The 20,445-nt window shown below is 35.5% G+C and overlaps 1 protein-coding gene across 33 annotated transcripts in view; it reads left to right on the plus strand.

Moving 5' to 3' along the window:
• LOC123932319 (sarcolemma associated protein) overlaps positions 1-20,445 on the plus strand; it is a 149,790-nt gene that overhangs the window by 96,052 nt on the left and 33,293 nt on the right. For 18 of the 33 annotated variants that reach the window (XM_045990210.1, XM_045990208.1, XM_045990228.1 and 15 more), the window contains 2 exons: positions 3,275-3,337; positions 17,718-17,777. The exons of 1 other annotated variant lie outside the window; for it this stretch is intronic. In XM_045990210.1, the coding sequence (XP_045846166.1) occupies positions 3,275-3,337; positions 17,718-17,777 (123 nt within the window). Of the gene's footprint in view, positions 1-3,274; positions 3,338-17,717; positions 17,832-20,445 lie in introns of all 33 variants that reach the window. 14 more of the 33 variants (XM_045990216.1, XM_045990223.1, XM_045990222.1 and 11 more) reach the window with 2 other exon arrangements.

The raw sequence follows: 20,445 nt of genomic DNA on the forward strand, positions 1-20,445 counted from the left end.
ACTCTATTTTTTGAAATTACTTAAATCTTAAGTAGCTGTTATAAGCATGGGTTTTATACTATAAATTTTTTGTATCTTATCTGGTAAGCATAATTCAAAAATATCTTAGTATAGAAAAGCACTGTCTAATAGAAATATTATGAGAACCACATACATAATTTAAAAATTTCTGGTAACCACATTAAAAATCTAAAAAGAAACAGGTAAAGTGTTGCTAATGTATTTTAATAATGTTTAATAACATATTTACTTTAACTCACTATATCAAAAATATTATTTCAACATGTAATCAGTATTAAAAGATTATAAATGAAAAAAAGATTATAAATGAAGTATTTCACATTTTTTCCTTGGTAAGTCTTTGAAATCAGCATATATTTATTTTACATTTACAACATATCTCAATTCAAACTAGCCATTTTTTCAGGGCTCAGTCCACATGTGTATTGAGCATGTGTATTGGACAGCACAGATAGTATAGAAAATCAAAATTTATAGAAAACGCATGTATAAATAAAACACATTTTAAGTATCACAGCTCTCTCTTTTGTTTCTGTATCTGTCTTTTCTTTATATTTCTGCAGCCCTGTTTGGGATCTTAGACATGCCTCCCCCCTCCCCCAGGCTCATGTATCTGATTCTTTTTGCATTATCAGTGACATCTTATAGTTTTGGCAAAGTGAATTCCCAGGGGGCTGAACTCAAGTAATGAAGTATTAAAAGTGTTATCATCCAAATCTTTTACATATACTATCTGAAAGACTTTTCTCTCATATCTTAGAAAACGCCTTTGTAGAAGTCGTACAGATATATTTTATATTAATCTTGCATTTTATCTAAACTAGTATGATAAATATTTTAATCTAGAGTCTAGATATTAAAATCAGAGTACATAAAAGGGTGATTAGTGGCTTGGTGAATAATAGGGGATGTACTGCATTAATAAATGTCATCTAAAGTCCTGTGATGATAGTCAGAATTTTCTCAAAAAAGTTCTGATAAATCCTTTAGGTTAAAACTTGGTTTCAGATGAGTTTTCTTACTTAAGCATGATGTTATATAGTTGGAGCTCTGAAAATGTTATCATAGCTTAGTTAGGATTTATGTCAAACAACTTTTGATCATGTTGATTACCATTTAACTGAGAACTCCTGCTTTGGATTTCTTGGCTCCAATCAGCAAATTCTATTTATTAGATTTTTTTTCAAATTTCTGTTACAGCTAGCCTTTTTTTTCTTTTGGGGGGGCTATATTGTATCTCTATGTAGTGTAACTATATAACTATACAATTATATACAACTATACACACATACCATATATAAATGATATATATGTATATATAACTCTTGACTGGAGGCTCTGTACACCATGTAACTGTAGGAAGGTGAAGGAGGTGGCATTAGTAAGGATGTCAAGAGAAGTTGTAATGTGATCAGAATAGGAGATGCCTCCCTGCCTCTCAAGCAAAGTTGAGATGATGAGCAGGTGGTTGGTTGGTTGAAATGAGAAAAGAAAAGAAGCTTTCACAGTCTGAGTGGTACTAACTTGTGTCCTCTTTGACAGCTTTTAGTGCTTGCACACTTTCCAGATAGTCATCATACTAGGGTATATTTTTAATACTTGAACTTCCAAAGTCTCCTTAGAAGTTTTGAAGGATCCAGAGATATAATTGAAGGATGTTATCCAGATTCAGAAGTTAACTCTTTGAATCAATATAAGTAAAGATTATTGTAAGAAGAGGGTTGATCAGAGAGATTCAAATTAAAACCACATTGAAATACCACCTTACACCAATTAGAATGGCCAAAATTAGCAAGACAGGAAACAACATGTGTTGGAGAGGATGTGGAGAAAGGGGAACCCTCTTACACTTTTGGTGGGAATGCAAGTTGGTGCAGCCACTTTGGAGAACAGTGTGGAGATTCCTCAAGAAATTAAAAATAGAGCTTCCCTATGACCCTGCAATTGCACTACTGGGTAATTTACCCCAAAGATACAGATGTAGTGAAAAGAAGGGCCATCTGTACCCCGGTGTTTATAGCAGCAATGGCCACGGTCGCCAAACTGTGGAAAGAACCAAGATGCCCTTCAACGGACAAATGGATAAGGAAGATGTGGTCCATATACACTATGGAGTATTATGCCTCCATCAGAAAGGATGAATACCCAACTTTTGTAGCAATATGGACGGGACTGGAAGAGATTACGCTGAGTAAATAAGTCAAGCAGAGAGAGTCAATTATCATATGGTTTCACTTATTTGTGGAGCATAACAAATAACACGGAGGACATGGGGAGATGGAGAGGAGAAGGGAGTTGAGGGAGATTGGAAGGGGAGATGAACAATGAGAGACTCTGGACTCTGAAAAACAACCTGAGGGTTTTGAAGGGTCGGGGGTGGGAGGTTGGGGGAACCAGGTGGTGGGTAATAGGGAGGGCACATATTGCATGGAGCACTGGGTGTGGTGCAAAAACAATGAATACTGTTACGCTGAAAAGAAATAAAATAAAAATTTAAAAAAAGAAAAGCAGAGGGTTGAAACTTTTCTTAAACTCCTGTTAGGTTTTGATTCTCTCCACTCAATAAAACGAAACAAATCTGTTTGACTTGAACAAAAACATTTTCCAGGCTCTTATTTTAAAATGTATAGGCATTGACTTTAGTCATTTGGGTAGAGATAAACAATATAATATTTTGAGAGTATATAAAGGACAGATTAAATAACTCAGAGGGAAAGGTTATTTGTGAAATAAAAGTCTAAAAATTGAGATGTTGCATCAGTGTCTTAAAAATTTTAAGGCATTATTTTATGGTATTCTTAACATATTTATCTTTTGCCTCTTAACTAAGAATAGCTTTGAAGAGGGACTGTTAGAAAACAGTTATTTGGAAAATTCGGTAAGAACAAATAATAATTTCAAAATTATTTACAGGTATTTATTAAGCACTCATGGAGAAAGGTCTATTTTAAAAGTGGGAAAAGCTTTTTAAAGCAATTTATCTATGGTTTTCTTGAGCTCTTTGGATAGAAACTGTACCTTTAAAAGCTAACTATTCAGGGTACAAGTCAATGATTATATAATTATAATTTTCAGTCATTTAGTTTTATTTAACTCCAAAATATCTCTGCTGTTAATATTTAAAATATATTAAACTTTTATGAATCTTATTCAGAGTCACTCATGTTAATACATTTCCGTTTTCCTACATTTGCTGTTGGTTTTCAAGAACAGCAACAAACTATATCCTTAAAGGTGTTTCTTTCTTTATTAGAGCACTTGCTTTCAAAGAGTGGCGGGGACTGCACTTTTATTCATCAATTCATAGAATGCCAGAGTGAGTACAGAGTATTTTTCACATTGATTTTAATGCAGTCAGGGACAGAAATTGAAAAATGAGAGGAAAAATTAAGATTTCAATGTGTTTGTTATCGAAGAATAACACACAGAGGGCCATCTTCAGACAGCAGCAGTACTTTTTACACTGTTTTGGCTTCTCTCTTTTGAGAAAATTATTTTTGTGGCATTTGCCTTCAAAGAGATTTCATATTGCCCACCAAAAAAAAAAAAAAAAAAGTTTCAGCTTTTACCAAAAAAAATTATTGTTGAGCAGTGAATAAAATGGAATGTCAAGCACCTAAACTTTATGTGTGGACACTTAAGAGGTAGTATTAACATTAGCCTGTTTTATTTAAGTTCTAGTTCTATCACAGGTTTGCATTTGAAGTTTTTAGATAAATTTCTTAAATGATTAAATAAAGCCATGAAAACGGTGATTTCGTTTGGGCACTCAGATCTGAAGATGGCTCTTAAGGTAGCAGGACCTTTCTAGGGGAGGAGTAGCAATAGATTGTCCTACAGTCTGACATCAACTGCCTACCCTTGGGAAGGCAGTCTTTACTAATAAAGATGGATAGATTGGCTTTTGAGGTGATTTGGACCTCTGCTGAATTCTGAGCGAAAGTGTTATGAATTCCCTCTTATTTGAAAATCACATGGCTGGGTCACTATGTGTAATAAAGACTTATTGATGACATCTATACTCTTTCCTACCAGATATAAAATATACTTTGCTGAGTGTTTTCCTCTTCCTGTTCGCTCTGTTTTTGAATTGAATGACTTCCCATGTTTTTATGCTCATGAGCTCATCTTGTGCATGTGCAAGCATATGTGGTTCTCTCTCCGCCTCACACACAGTCTCAGAAGCACTTGAGCTTTGTAAGGGTCACACCTGGTAATTGTAGCAGACAAAAATCAGTGGATCAGATGTTATACTCCTCAGAAATGCCTTAAGGAAACCTGGAATTTCATTTAATAGTTTTAGAAGAGCTTCTATTTTGTCCATTTTTAGAGATTATGATGTTGAATGTCAGTTTAATACTATTTTGAAGGAAATACTTTAATAATTATTTAATAAATAAAAGTATTTATTTTGAGGAAAATTATTTAATAGCGTTTTTCTTTGTCCTTTAAAACTTTTCCATAACACAAAGATTAATCCATGTTTTTATTATCTTCTGATCATGAAATTTCACTTTTATGGGACATTGGCACAGGGATTTGGGGCAAAATAATTGACACTGAAACCAACTAAAAGCAGAATATAGTCTAAAATACAAATATTTAGGAGAAGGATTTTATACTTGTTTTATTGCATATGACCATTTTTTAATAAGTTTGTTTTATTTTAAATTTTTGTGATTTGTATTTTGAGCCCAAAGAAGTAAGAACAGGGAACTATCCAAAAAAAAAAAAGACTTACTAAGTTACAATTTGCAAAAATCTTTTAAAATATTATAAAATGTGTAAAATATTTAGCTGTAGTTGTAATACAGAATGATGTTTGTTTTACATTAAGAAAAAGATTCTTGGGGGCACCTGGGTGGCTCAGTCATTAAAGCCTCTGCCTTGTCGGCTCAGGTCATGATCCCAAGGTCCTGGGATCCAGCCCCACACTGGACTCCCTGCTCAGCGGGGAGCCTGCTTCTCCTTTCCCACTCCCCCTGCTTCTTCCCTCTCCTGCTGTGTCTCTCTCTGCCAAATAAATAAATAAAATCTTAAAAAAAAAAAAAAGATATTTGGAGGGTCTCATGGGTGACTCAGTCAGTTAAGTGTCTACCTTAAGCTCAGGTCATGATCCCAGGGTCCTAGGATGGAGTCCCACACTGGGCTCCCTGCTTCTCCCTCTCTCTCTGCCTGCTGCTCCCACTGCTTGTGCTCTCTCTCCCTCACTCACTCTCTCTGTCAGACAAATAAATAAAATCTTTAAGAAAAAGATATTTGGAGATTTTTATTGTGTCATAGGAGAGGCAAATGGACCAGTAAACATTTAGATATACAGAAGAAGTTATGTAAATTACAGCAAGCCTCTCAACGGGGATATTAGCTAATAAAATTATAAGAACTATATAATAGCTTGGGGAAAATGTTAAATGTGGTACAGAGGGGAAAATGATAATATAAAATCCTTTTCTTATGGACAGAGAGTGAACCAAAGAACAAAAAATAAAGTACAAGTAAGTATTCCTAGATGTCTGAATCCATTGGGTCCCTAAGGGCAAACAGAGGAATTTTGGACTGTAAGTTCTCATAGCTAGGAATATAGTCCATTACCTGAATCTGTTCAGTTCCTGAGTTTGGGTAACAAGTAGCAAGGGTTTGATTAAGGCTGTATCTCAGAAATTTCCAAATATGTTGGCTTCTTAAATTTGGATAGTCAGGGTTGGCATACTAAGAGTTAACTCTGGTTTGATTTGTCAGAAGGGATGTTTTCATTATTTTGTAACAAGCTGCCAGTATAGAAATTGTTTTGTTTAATAAGCATTATGGCAAGCAAGGCAAATTCAGGAAAAATCATGCTCAAGTGAACTTCTGAAAAATTTTGGATTATTTTTTGATAATCTCACACAAACTTTTTTGCCATTATTTTCATTGATAGCCATCTTGAATTGATTTATGATTTTTTTTAAAGTTTTTTTTTTTTTAATTTTTTTTTTTTATTTTATTTATTTATTGGACAGACAGAGATCACCAGTAGGCAGAGAGGCAGGCAGAGAGAGAGGAGGAAGCAGGCTCCCTGCCGAGCAGAGAACCCCATGCGGGGCTCGATCCCAGGACCCTGAGATCATGACCTGAGCCGAAGGCAGAGGCTTTAACCCACTGAGCCACCCAGGTGCCCCGATTTATGATTTTGAACATGAAGTTTATACTCAGTGAGAAGTGACACTTCATATTCTTATTAGTCTTTATTTTTTTTTCAAAATTTTTTTATTTTTAAGTAATTTCTACACCCAGCACGAGGCTCAAACTTACAACCCTGAGATCAAGAGCTTCATGGTCTACCAACTGAGCCAGCCAGGTGCCCCTTATTTCCAGTCTTTTAAAAAGCACATGTTAAGTACCTAGATTTCATTATTTACCATGCTTGTTGTATAATCCAATTCACCTTGTGTTTTAAAAATTAGAAAGCAGGGGTGCCTGGATGACTCAGTTGATTAAGTGGCCAACTCTTGATTTCAGCTCAGGTCATGATTGCAGGGCTGTGAGAGTGAGCCCCATGTTGGGCTCTGTCCTGGGTGTGGAGTCTGCATCAGATTCTCTTTGTCCCTCTCTCTCTCTGCCCCTTCCCTCCTCTTTCTCTCTCTCTCTCTCTGGAAAAGGAAAAACAAAACAAAACAATTCACTTCCATAGGATTCATCATGTCTATTTTTAATATATTAACAGATTTTTTTTCAGTTTGCATATGTGAAGCCATAAGAGAATGATTTAGTTGTTGGCTATCTCCATTTATAAGGTGATTTTGATGAAATTAAATGAGTTGGAACACATTTCAATTTGTTTTCCTTTTATGGTAAAAGAAACTGTGTTTCTTTTTAATTCTCTTTTAGGAGAAAAGCTTTTAATCCAGGCAGAGAGATTGGATTTTAACAGTTTTAAATATAACCTTTTGCATAATTCCAGGGCTGTGAAATAAATTTTCTGTGTAAAAATATGCCACATAAAATCTAGAATTAACAAGTAACTTTAATAAAACATGCTAAAAAGCTCTAGCAATATTTTCTGTTCAGGGATTTGGGCATGAAGTTTGATTTAAGCAGAAGTCCACAATCCATGTTCCCTGCAAATTTTAGTTATTCAAGGTTTACCATGTAAACTTAACAAAGACATTGAGACTGTTGTGTTCTGCTAAAGATGCTCTTTGAGTTAACAAATTGTGTACCTCTAAATCTGTTTCATATGTATCCTGTGAACTCTCACTTGACATGCTGAGTGCAAAGATAAAGGGTAAAAGGTGGAGAATCTCAGGACATAGAGATTCACTTCATGGGCACATAGTGAAAGACTCCCTTCTCCGGACTGCTCTACAGTTTTAATTCCTTTTGCCACTGTTTGGTGAGGGCAGAAGCATCACAGCTGGGTACCAAAGAAACTTTCTTCTGAGGTGTGCTTTGTATAAGCAAACTGTCTCCACCCCAGAGGGCATCTTCCTTTTGATGATTAAGTTAACAAGTGCCCTGAAATAAACTTCATGTCTTTGTAATCTTAATCCATGGTTACTAGGAGACTTAATGGTTTTTATTATTAGGCAAAAATCTAATTCTCTTAATATATCATGTGTTGCGATTTCTTTTTCCTGATTTAAAAAAAAAATTCTCTCCCACTCAAACTCCACTTTTGAAATTACAGTCATTATTTGTCTATGTTTGTCTTATTCCCTCTTTTCTTTTAGGGCCTTGCTCTCACATAAAAATTGCCTTATTTAGAGTCATGCATTGAATCAGTGTTGCTCTCTGACTGTTTACTTTTCGTCACCCTATGAGATCAGCCTCTGAACAATCTCAGGAATAAGCCTAATTACATAGTCTACTCAAAATAGATTTTTCAATTTTCATTTTTTAAACTTTTATTTCTCTAAGCCAGAACAGTTTATTTATGACAAAGAATAGAAGGCATTTGGTGTGGTTCACTGCTCTTATGTCCCCATTATAAGAAAACGCTTCTTCTTTTTTTTATATATTTTATTTATTTATTTGACAGAGAGAGAAACAGCACAAGTAGAGCAACAGATAGGGAGAAGGAAAAGCAAGGCTCCCCACTCAGCAGAGAACCTGATGCAGGGCTCAGTCCCTGGACCCTGGGGATCAGACCTGAGCTGAGGGCAGACACTTAACTGACTGAGCCACCTAGGCACCCCATAGGAAAATTCTTGAATTTAAACTAGATGTTGCTAAATTCTTTATTTCTTTGTATTCGGAGTGATTGTCCAATCTAGGAGCTATGGGAGGATTTTTGTTTGGTGTGCATTTATGCCAATCATTTTCCCAGTTGGCTAACTTCCCAGCATTTCTACCAGGTTTTCTCCCAGTATAACTGCATGGAAGATAGTCTTAAATTTATGCCAACAGTAGTTTTTTGGGGGTTTTTTGTTTTGTTTTGTTAAGATTTTTATTTATTTATTTATTTGACAGACAGAGAGCACAAGTAGGCAGAGAGGCAGGCAGAAAGAGATGGGAAGCAGGCTCCCTGGAGAGCAGAGAGCCCAACATGGGGCTCAATCCCAGGACCGTGGGATCACAGCCTGAGCTGAAGGAAGAGGCTTTAACCTACTGAGCCACCCAGGTGCCCCTCCAGTAGTGTTTGACATGTAGATTGTTCCTTTCTTTAAAAAAGATCTCTTTCTGGGGGCACCTGGGTGGCTCAGTGGGTTAAGCCTCTGCCTTCGGCTCAGGTCATGATCCCAGGGTCCTGGGATCGAGCCCCACATCGGGCTTTCTGCTCAGCGGGGAGCCTGCTTCCCTTCCTATCTCTCTCTCTGCCTGCCTCTGCCTACTTGTGATCTCTCTCTGTAAAAAAGTAAATAAAATCTTAAAAAAAAAAAAAAAGATCTGTTTCTGTATTTTTTTTTGAGAAATAGAGCTTCTTTTTTTTTTTTTAAGATTTTATTTATTTATCAGACAAACAGAGATCACAAGTAGGCAGAGAGGCAGCCAGAGAGAGAAAGGAGGAAGCAGGCTCCCTGCTGAGCAGAGAGCCTGATGCATGCGGGGGCTCGATCCCAGGACCCTGAGGTCATGACCTGAGCGGAAGGCAGAGGCTTTAACACACTGAGCCACCCAGGCACCCCTGTTTCTGTACTCTTGAAATTGGTTCGTTTCCTGTCATTTCAGTCTGTCCTTAATTCTCAGGTTTTTTTGTAGAAATACCCCCATGCTAACCAATATGGACATTAAGGAGGGCACGTGATATAATGAACACTGGATATCATATAAGACTGATGAATTACTGAACTCTACCTCTGAAACTAATAATATAATAACTCTATATGTTAATTGATTGAAGTTAAATTAAAAAATAAAACCTTCCTGTTGCTCTAAAAAAATTCTCATTTTTTTTCTCTTTTGTTCTTCCTTATTCTCAGGGTTTTAGAACATGTGGCTTCTGAAACTTTTTATAACAAGGCAGACTATAGCAGACTATAATTCCTATAGCAGGAATTGCTTTAACTAATTTTATTTAAATTATTGTGGAAATGAATAACCTTGTGGAAGTATGTATTATTAAAGTCAGGCCTCCCCTGTGAGGTTCTAAAGTTCTTTTTCTACTTTGTTAACTGCTACTCTGTGAAGGAAGTAAATGGTTGGCTTGACGTTGAATGCTGATTGTTCATTTTTACTTTGATTGTATTTGATGTTAATTCTAATCTCAGTTTCTTTGCCATATTTCCCTTTAATGACCTTTGGGTGACTATAGCTCATTTTTATCTATGATGTTTAGAATTGGATCAGAGGATCCTTGATATAAATTCTCATTTGGTCCCTCACTCGCAGTGGGACTCTGCGCAGTATAACCTCTTTAAACCTCATTTGTAGAATGGGATGGTAGTACCTACTTCATAGGATTATTGTGAGCATTAAATGAGATAATATTTACTAAGCACTCTGAATAATGCCTGCAATTACTCAGAAAAATACATGCTCATGAGTACGTCCAAAAGTTATGATGGGGAGGTTGGAAAGGGTGTTAGTAGGAGCTTTCTTGCTGAAGTAACTGTTTTCTCCCCTTTTTAGCTCCAGTCACAAGGCAGTGAAAGCTGACTGATAGAGGTTTATCGTTCTTGTTAAAGTAATATATTCATGACATTCTAAAGATTGTTTAACTTTTTAATTACTAGTACATATGCCATTTAGAAAATTTGTTCCCCAGCACATAATTTTGATGCCCAAGTGATAACATTATTTTTGTAATGAAACCTAACTTTGAGACTTTAAAGATGTTTTCCAGTTTGGCTGTTACAAATAACACATTTATGTAGTTCTTTTATATTCATCTGCTCTTCTCTTCTGTCAGTTAAGACCCCTATGCAGCTGACATCAGTATCTGGTAGTGCTGTTTGAGTTTATATTCTGCATTCAACTGGTTGTAGCTGTCATGTGAGGAAAGTAGCTCTTAAGCATAAAGAATTTAATCCAGTGTTGAAGGTACACCTGTGCTGCTTCTACTTCTTTTGAATGCATTGTTTTTTATTTTTATTTTGTGCCATGTAGTAATATAATTAGTACATAATTTATTTTTATCATCCAAGAAATAAATTTGGTTCTGTTCTATTCGTTCTTTGAACATATTTGACAGTTTCTTCAACTCTATCAAATGTTTTCTGACTAAACTAAATGCTTAGGTGATGGTTCTCCAATGTCAGACTTACTGTGCCCATCAGTTCTCTCCTTGGGAGGTTCCCTATAGAAATGCCTATGCATACATATCAGGTGCAAATGCAAGAATGTTCACGGCAGCATTATTCACAGTTCAAAACTGGAAATAACCCAAAAGTCCTTTAGTAGGCAAATGGAGAAATACACACTGAGGCATATTCGATGAAAGAAGCCTGACACAAAAGAATACTCACTGTAATATTCCACTTGTGTAAAGTTCAAAACCCTTACAATTATATTATTTAGTCATGCACATTTGGGTAATGTGACTATAAAGAAATGCAAGTAATTAAATACCATGAAGTCAAGATAGTAGTTACCTTTATGGGGTTTTGATTGGAAAGGGAATTGTGGGAAGCTTTAGGAGATTGTGGTTAGGTTCTGTTTCTTGATTTGAGATGTAGCCATATAAACATTTGCTTTAAAAAAAAATTTTATTAGCCTGTACCTTTGTGGTTTGTGTCCCTTTCTGTATATTATTTTCCACAATAAATAAGTATGCTTTAGGGCCCCTGGGTGGCTCAGTTAAGTGTCTGCCCTCAGCTGGGGTGGTAATCTCAGGGTCCTGGGAACGAGCCCTGCATCACGCTCCCTGCTCTGCCTCCCCTCACGCTTGTGCATGTGCAGTTTCCCTCTCCCTCTCTAATAAATGAATAATTTTTTTCCTAAAGTATGGTTTTAAAATAGAAAATGAACAATTATCTCTCTAGAATATCCCTCAAAAAGAGGGAGTTTTTAAAAAGAAAGAAAATCCTTTACTTTATCTTTCAGTTGTACCAAGTCAAATAGTTCTTCCAAGATCTGCATTTATGATTACACGGAGGTTCTCTTCTGAGTCACAGAGTGGCCTCTCACTTTTAGTGCTCCCAAAGAATTGAGGTGTCTACTCCAAGTTTGAGAACCAGTGGTTAGAAACTTTTTTTTAAGAAGACTCCATGCCTAGCGTGGACCTCAGTGCGGGACTCAAACCTACAACCCTGAGCTCAAGTCCTGAGCTGAGATCAAAAGTTGGGTACCTAACTGACTGAGCCACCCGGGTCCCCCAGAAATGTTTTTTTAAAGTGTTCTTTTCCTCAATTACTTATTTTTAAAGAAAAAATTTTAAAGATTTTATTTATTTGAGAGAGAGAGAGAGAGCATGAGTGGGAGGGGGGCAGCGGGAGGGGAGAAGTAGACTCACCACTAAGCAAGGAGCCTGACACAGGGCTGGATCCCAGGACCCTGAGATCCTGACCTGAACCAAAGGCAGATGCTTAATTGACTGAGCTACCCAGGTGCCCCTTTGCCTCAATTACTTAATTACAGGCCACTAGATTTGAGAATGCAACCTTAAATAGTAGTAATAATTTCAATAATGACAATAGCAGCAGGTAATTATTATTTAGCACTTTGATATTAATCCTGTGCAAAAACATTTAGCATATTTACTTCTTAGCTTTTTAGAATGAGGAAAACATTCAAGTAATTTTTCTAAATTTGACCCTTTTAAAAATAGATGTTTAATTCATTCATTCCGCAAATATTTATTAAGCATCCGCATTGTATTTACCAGGCCTTTTTATAACTGTGGAGGGTAGAGAAATGAACAAGACAAAGAAAGCTCTGCCTTCATGAAGTTCACGTTCTTTGGAGGAAACAAAAACTAATAAACTAATAACATGTCAGGTAGTAATAAGTCCACTGAAGAAAAATAAAAGAATGTAAGACCATAGGTAGCTAAAAGGTAGCATGTGGGATTTGAACTGATTTGGGGCTAAGCTAAATGAGGTGTACATGTGTCTTCGGAAGGAGTGTGTGAGATAGAAACTATGAAAACTGGAACTGGTCTCAAATTGGAGTTTTAGAACAATAAAAATGTCTTTTTTTTTTTTTTTTTTTTTTTTAATGACGGGCCAGATAGTAAGTATTTTAGGCTTTGCAGGCTGTAAAGTCTCTGTTGCAACTACTAAACTCTGCCATTGCAGAGGAAAGCAACTGTGACAATATGTACATATGGACCTAGCTATGTTCCTATAAAACCTTGTTTACCCATCAGGGAGCATGCTGCATGTGGCCCTATGGCACTGAAGATGACTGACCCCCAGGCTAGATCATGCAGACTTTACAGGTCATGGTAGGGGACTTCAGCTTTTGTTCCAAGGGTGAGCATTTTGAGCTATAAGTTACTCCTAAGGTGTGTTTAGAATTTTTTAAACAAGGTGGTGCTTAGCTCTTCAGCATACTAGATAAAGATTGTAATGGCTTTCAAAGTCTGCATTTATATTATTATTTGCTATATTCATGTAACAACATTTGTAGAACCTGTTTTATGTGTCAGAATTGTGTTGGGAATTAAATTGTGTTGGGAATTAAAGTGGAAGCTTAAATCTAGTTTGCACTAGACTAAATTCTTTATCACGTTTATCTTGGTAATAATCCTTGAGGAGTACCTAGTATTGTACCTGCTACAGAGTAAATATTTGAAGAAATGAGTGTATTCATCAAAGAGTTCATAGTATGTTGGGAAAGGTAGACAGAAATAGATAACTGCAGTATAGCTTGTTAGAGATAGGAATGATGGACTGTCGACAAGGAAAGATACCAAATCCATCCAAGATAAAGGAAGAGAAGTTCCATATTAATACATGGTGAAATGAAGTTCCTGAGGGATTTCTGGATGAAGGTGTTTGGGGAGTAGTTAGACAGGTAGTGAATACTATCTAAAATGAATTTTTGTTGTTGTTCACAGAGATATTGAAGATTAATGCTTTTTTTTTTCTTGGTAGAACTGTAAAAATTTTGTGTTCCACTAAATACGGACAATGCTGCATTGAAAATCTTTGTACAGTCATCTCTTTCCTGAGTAATACACGGAGTAGGGGCGGTGGGTCAGAGGACATGTGCTTTCAGCATTTGGATAAGTTCTGTCAATATTGCCCTCTAAATAAAATGATACCAGTTTACACTCACACCAGAAGGACACAAGATTACTCACTCACCCCTCCAGGTACTGAATGTTTGCCAGACTGATGCATGAATAATGTCACGGCATTGTTTCAGTGGGTACTCCACAAATTTCACATTTACTGGACATTTACTTTTCTTGGCCTGTGAATTCAATGTTGTTATTCTTTGCCCCTTTTCTGCTGTGTTGTTTAACTTTTTCTCATTCATTTTTGGAGGGCCTCACATCTTTGCCATCCCCATGCTCCATTTCCTCCTTCTGTGCTTTATTTTTCTTCATAACCTCCATCTGACGTACTACTTGTTTCTTTCTTTATCATCTCTCCCTCCTTACCCCATTAGAATGTAAGAACCAGTAGGGCAGGAATTTTGTCATTTGTTCATTCTAATGTTTTTAGCACCTTGGAGTTTATCTGGCACATAGTAGTACCCCCTAATTAATTGTTCAATGAATGAATGATTAATAACCTTTTATCTGTTCTTTATTTTTCAAATATTTTCTCCATATCTGTCACTGGCCTTTTACCTGTATTTATAGTGAGTTTAATCAGAAAATTTTAATTTACATGAGGTCACATCTGTTTGTCCTTTCACATATGGCTTTTGTGTTCTGTATTATGCCTAAGGCCTTTTTTTTAATACCTTTTGATCCCCTCCCCTCAATTCTCTCACCCCACACCTCCTGCCTCTGGCAACCACCAGTCTGTTCTCTGTATGTATGAGTTTGTTGTTTTTAATTCCACATGTAAGTGAGGTCATATAGCATTTGTCTTTCTTTGTCTTTTTTTTTCACTTAGTATAATACCCTCAGGGTCCATACATGTTGTCCCAAAAGGCAAGATTTCATTCTTTTTTGTGGCTGATTAATATATGTAATTCCTTTATCCATTCTTGTATCATTGGACACCTAGGTTGTTTCCAGATCTTGGCTGCTATAAATAATGCTGCAGTGAATGTGGGGGGTGCATATATCTTTCTGAGTTGGTGTTAGAAGAGAAAGTAGAGGAAATGTTCCAAAAAATACAACACAAAAGACAAGAGTTGGCTTGAGGTTTTATTTAAGAAAAAAAGGGGAGAAAATTTAAGAAAATTAAGGAATTGATCCTGGAGATCTAACATCTGAATAATAAGATTTCCAGAGTATGGGAAGGGAGAGAGTGGGAAAAGAGGAGGAATGAAAAACAGAAGAATTTATCAGTGAAACAGAATAGAAGATAATTCCCCAGATTGAAGATAATGAGCTTCTAAACTGAAAGCATACACTGAACATGCAACAGTATATTTTAGAATACACACGCTAAGCCAGACACAGTAATTCACATATTGTGTGATAGTATATATAAATATATATGAAATATCCAGAATAGGAAATTAGAGAGAGAAAGCGGACGAGTGATGGCTGGGACTGGGAAGGGAGGATGGGAAGTAAATTCTTCATGAGCATGAGGTTTCCTTTTGGGGTGGTAAAAATGTTTTAGAACTGGATGGAGGTTGTGGTTGCATAACATTGTGAAGGTACTAAATGCCACTGAATTGTTCTCTTTAAAATGATTATTTTCTGTTATGTGAATTTCACCTCAAAAAAAAAAAAAAGAAAAAGACCATGTTCTGAATATATGAAATTTAGGAACACTAGGGATAAAGAGAAGATTCTGAAAATTGCCAAAGAGAAACAAAGGGGATCTCATACTCTATTAGTCATAATAAACTAAATTATAATATAGCAATAAATAAACTTCTGAAATCTAAATGGCTTAATTAAAGAAATATTTTTTGCACTCATGCTACATGTCCATGGTGAAGGAGAGAACACTTCTGTGTTGTTACTCAGAGCTTTAAGTTCATGGAGCCTTTACCATCTTAAGATAAAGAATTATGCCATCTCAGCACATGGTTTCTAGAATGGGGGGAGGAAAGAAGTATAGAAAACTACTACTCTTTCTTAAATGCTTTGGCCCTGGCTAGACCCAGTTATGTGGACTGTCCTTAGTGCTAGGGTGTTTGGAACATACAGTCCCCCAGGTGCCCAGAAAGGACAAACACAACAGGCTTTGCTGAGCACAAGAAGTATCTACCATGCATACTGGGGAACAGGACTCACCATCATTTGAAACTAGAAGACAGTGGAAAAATGCTTCAGAATTTTGAAGGAAAATTATTTCCTGTAGAGTTATGTATCTAGTCAAACCATCAGTCAAAGGTGAGAGTAGAACACTAACATTTTCAGAGGAACAAAGAGAAACAAAGTCAAAGTCAACATTCTGTCATCTCCCTTTCAGGAAACTAGCAGGATATGTTATACTAAAACAAGGAAATAAAACAGGATGAGAAACATTTGGATTCTGGGGGTATGGAATTTTGGATATAGCCCAGACTGGAGCAGGAAGATTAAAGGGTTGGGGGAAGGGACAGACAGGGATATATAATATAATGGATTACCTGATATGTTTGGCAGTATTGAAAGTTTTTAAGGTTCTGTAAGAACTTGGGCAAAAGAAAAAAAAAAAGAACTTGGGCTGTGTTTGAGATAGATATATAAAAAGTTAGCAAAATAAAACAAGATATTGCAAGCTCCAAAAATCACTACATGTTGCATAAGAAGGTACAAGCAGAAAAATATAATTGTAGCATATTATATAATTCAAATACAAATAATAGTCATAATACACATACTGAGTATAGATGGACAAAATGTAACTCTCTTAAGAGGATGATAGTAAAAAAGGACTGAGTCCTTCTTTAGTCATCTGTAAGAGATTGTCAGTAAATAGTGTCTAAAATGGAAAAGTGAAGAAATAGCAGTATTTTATTTAGAAATATAAATGGAAATACCAGAAGAAATGGCTTGCGGTTAAAAGTTGTTTCTTTAGGGGCGTCTGGGTGGCTCAGTGGTTAAGCCGCTGCCTTCGGCTCAGGTCATGATCTCAGGGTCCTGGGATCCAGCCCCACATTGGGCTCTCTGCTCAGCAGGGAGCCTGCTTCCTTCCCCTCTCTCTGCCTGCCTCTCTGCCTACTTGTGATATCTCTCTGTCAAATAAATACAAAATCTTTTTAAAAAAAAAAAGTTGTTTCTTTAAAAAAAAATTGTTGCTTCTAGGAAGTGAATTTCAAGAATGGAGTAGAGTAGGACAGAAGATGGAAATGACAGCTTACATTATATATCTTGTAGGACTGCCTTTTAAAATTATCTAAATTTATTACTTTGACGTTTAAAAAAAAGATTTTAAGGAGCAGGGGCAAACAGTGCCACATACCACAAAGAGCCTATACGAAATGAAAGTTATTAAAAGGAGCTATGGCCTTTGGCAGAGAGGAGGTTATAGTGATCTTGGAACAGTTTTCGGTAGTTGAGTGGTGGGCATAAACCAAGCTGCACTGGCTTGAAGAGTGAAGGAATAGAGAAATGACTTCACGTACAGCAAAAGTATAAATTCAAGGAGACCAACTGACATGCAGGATTAAATAAGGGGATATACAGAATAGATATCCTTCTCAATGAAATGTAGAATATGGAGATCTCAATTTAAATAAATTATAAAGAAGCTACATTATACATTTATAGAGAATCCCCTATAAAACAAAACAGTATTTGTTTTAATATCTTTAAAAATGAATCATTTTACTGAAGCATGTCATATATGCATCTCTGCTAAATTGTATCAATGGGGAAAAGTAAACTATTGGTATAACATAATTTGTATTGCTTCTTTAAATAAATACTTTCTCAGAATTCCTTTATTTCAACTTCATATCCTTGATTTAAAGAGGATGTCTTTGTTCTGAGTCCTTTTTTTAAAAAGGTCTAGGCTTTTTAGATAAGGTAAAAACTAATGAAAACAATAGACAAATAGTCCCCATACCTCCAAATTTCTTCATTAATCTCATTGCTCTATTATAGTTTGAGTTTTCTTAGTTCTCCTTCCAGCTTCAGGTTTTTGTACAAGCCTAGTCATGGGAGTAATATTATCATCTTTAAATTTGGTCATGGAATGTGTTACACTGCCCCGCTCAGGGAAATGCTACTCCGTTTGGGCTTAGATAGTAACGTTTGTTTTCTTTGGCAGAGAAGCTGATCGTCGAGGGGCATCTAACCAAAGTGGTAGAAGAAACAAAGCTTTCAAAAGGTTTGTTTTCTGTGGGTTTTCTGAGGGTTTTGACCACTCTTTTGGATAATGGAGGTTAGTGTACATTTCCAAGGTCATAGTATTTTAACCATCAATTTATTTCTTACAGCTCACCAGATGGCAATCCAGTAACAGTATCATATAATATGAAATAGTTGGACTTCTGTGGGATAACTTAGTTATAAAGTTTCTTTTTAAATGGGTATATACATGTATTTTTTTAAGTGCTTTAAATTGGTTTCATTAGGTTTTAAAAGATGTGTTTCTCACTTCTAGCATTATTTTCAGCTTTGATATTTGGTATTTGTTATATTTGATATAAAATTTTAATTAAATACAATGTAAATCTTTTTTGAGACAACAGGTGAAAAATGCTTTTAGTTCTACTTCTGTGATTGTCATACCTTTAATATTTCTTATGAAATTTCATATTTTCTTAATTTTTGGCATATCAGTTTGATTTAAACAAAAGTGATTATGTAGCGTCTTCTTATATTTATAATGGGTAGTCTTAAAATTGTCTGAAATAGTTTATTCTATTAATTCTCTTCTGTTACAGTTGTCAGAGAAGAAAAGTGTGTTTTAAAGCATTATATTGTCAAGTCACTGTTATGCATTAGGGAAATCGGGCAAATAAGTTTGGTGTGATATGCTCATTATCATTTTAGGACTTTCAGCAGAACCTACCAGTGTAAAGTTTATAAGTAGATTCACAATCTTTTTGGTCAGTTAAAACAATGAGTGATAAAAGTTTGGAATACTCGATTTCAGTACATTCTGTTTTATGAAAGCAACTGGATCCATTTTGGCTTTTAAAAATATTTAAAAGGAGAATGTTATTCCAAGTATCCGGTGGCTTCCATTCTGAATTTTGTGCACGGCAGATGCCATATTTGGGGAAAGAATGCGTAGAATATGCATCACTAATATTGTTCTGGCAAACAGGCATTAGGTTTCAGAGCAGTGAACTATTTTTAGTACATGTGGCAATTTATTTCATCTAATTAAAGTGAGATGAGAACAGATTTTAACATAGCTTTTACTTCACCACCCAAATACCTATTCAGATGAGTTGAATAGCAAGCACACTGAAGTGAAAGTAGAGCCTTAGGGAAAAAATCAGTCCTTTACGAAAAATATCTTGCTACTTTAATTCTTCTATTTAATGCATTCTGAATTAGAATATATTTGCTTGAAATTATGTGATGTCATTATTGGAAAAGATTTGTGCCATCTTTACTGATTTGCTTTTGAAACTTGGCTATAAAATATGTGTTGAAAGCTTTAAAGAGCCTGCATTTTGATCCAGCAATTCCACTTCTGGGTTTTTATATTAAGAAACAAATTGGACAAATATGCAAGGGTATTTGCTTTAATGCTTTAAAAGCAAAAAGAAGAAAACATAAATGTCCAGTAATGAAGGCATTTATTAAATAAATTCCAGCAAGTAAGTCCATGCAAGTGAATAAAATACATCCTTTAAGAATGATAATACAGATCTAAGTTTTATATACCCAGAGATTTCTCTGTCAGCAATCAGCATTTTACAAGCATTTCTCACAGTCAGTGTATAGAGAGGTACACTAATCCTTGTAAGAAATTAGATGCCTGAGAAACATTACATTTTAAATGCTTTATATGTGGCTATAAAGTATTTCTTTAGGATTTGTTTGGCTAAGTTGTTTTATTTTTAAAAGGCTTTCCTGGATGATGTTTTTGATAGATTTTTTTTTTTTATGTATTGAAAATAACAGTTGCTAGAGGTTGCCAATTACTAGGTATTATACGTCTTAGTATTTCTTTCAGATATTTCACCTAATGCAAAATGTAATCATAGGTTGCATATACTTTCTTTTTAAACCCTAACTCAACTAACAGTCATTGTGTGTTTACTGCAGCCTTAGGGTAGAAGTAGAAAGAAATACCATGGAAAACATGGTTTCAACTCTAGGTTCCACCATTAACTAGCTAGCTATATGCCCTCAGGCAACTTATTCTTTAAACTTCAGTTTCCTCATCTGTAAAGTGGAATCGACAATATTTAACTGTTGGAATTTGTAGGGATTTAATGAATGTTGCTTATAAAGCAAGAAGCAGCATTCTGGTATTTGACAAATGTTAATTCTCATGACCCTTCTTGCTTTCTTTCCAACTAATGGTTCCATTGGTGTAGGAAGTGGTCTGTGGCTAGAATGTTTGTTTTGCCCATCCATCATTATGTGTTCTCAGAGACCTAGTGAAAATAGTCACCTTGTGACTTGTTGTAGACTTTCCAGTTTGGGAACAGTTTTGGTATGAATGTTGGTAGCTATTGTTCTGTTTCCTTCTATATGCTATTGGTATATATCTTAGTGATTAAGTATTGCATAGAAAATCAACCAGCAAAGATTTTTTGATACAAGGAAGTTGGGTGCAACTTCATAGCTAAAGAATGGATATTTTGAAAAGAGATACTCTGTCTCTTATTTGTTTTGTTCTATGTTTCATTCTTGAATAGATTCGGTTTGCCTCTCTGTAATAATGTATTATCAGGACTTACCAATGATAGAACCTAATTTGACTCGTCTTCTTACTCAAAATAGATTTGTGCCTTCAAACATCTTCTTTTTTGGAGCACCTACTATGTGCTATACACTGTTCTCTGCAATGGGGATATAGCAGTTAACAA

Source organism: Meles meles, chromosome 20 (assembly GCF_922984935.1).
Source record: "Meles meles chromosome 20, mMelMel3.1 paternal haplotype, whole genome shotgun sequence".
Classification (NCBI taxonomy): Eukaryota; Metazoa; Chordata; class Mammalia; order Carnivora; family Mustelidae; genus Meles; species Meles meles.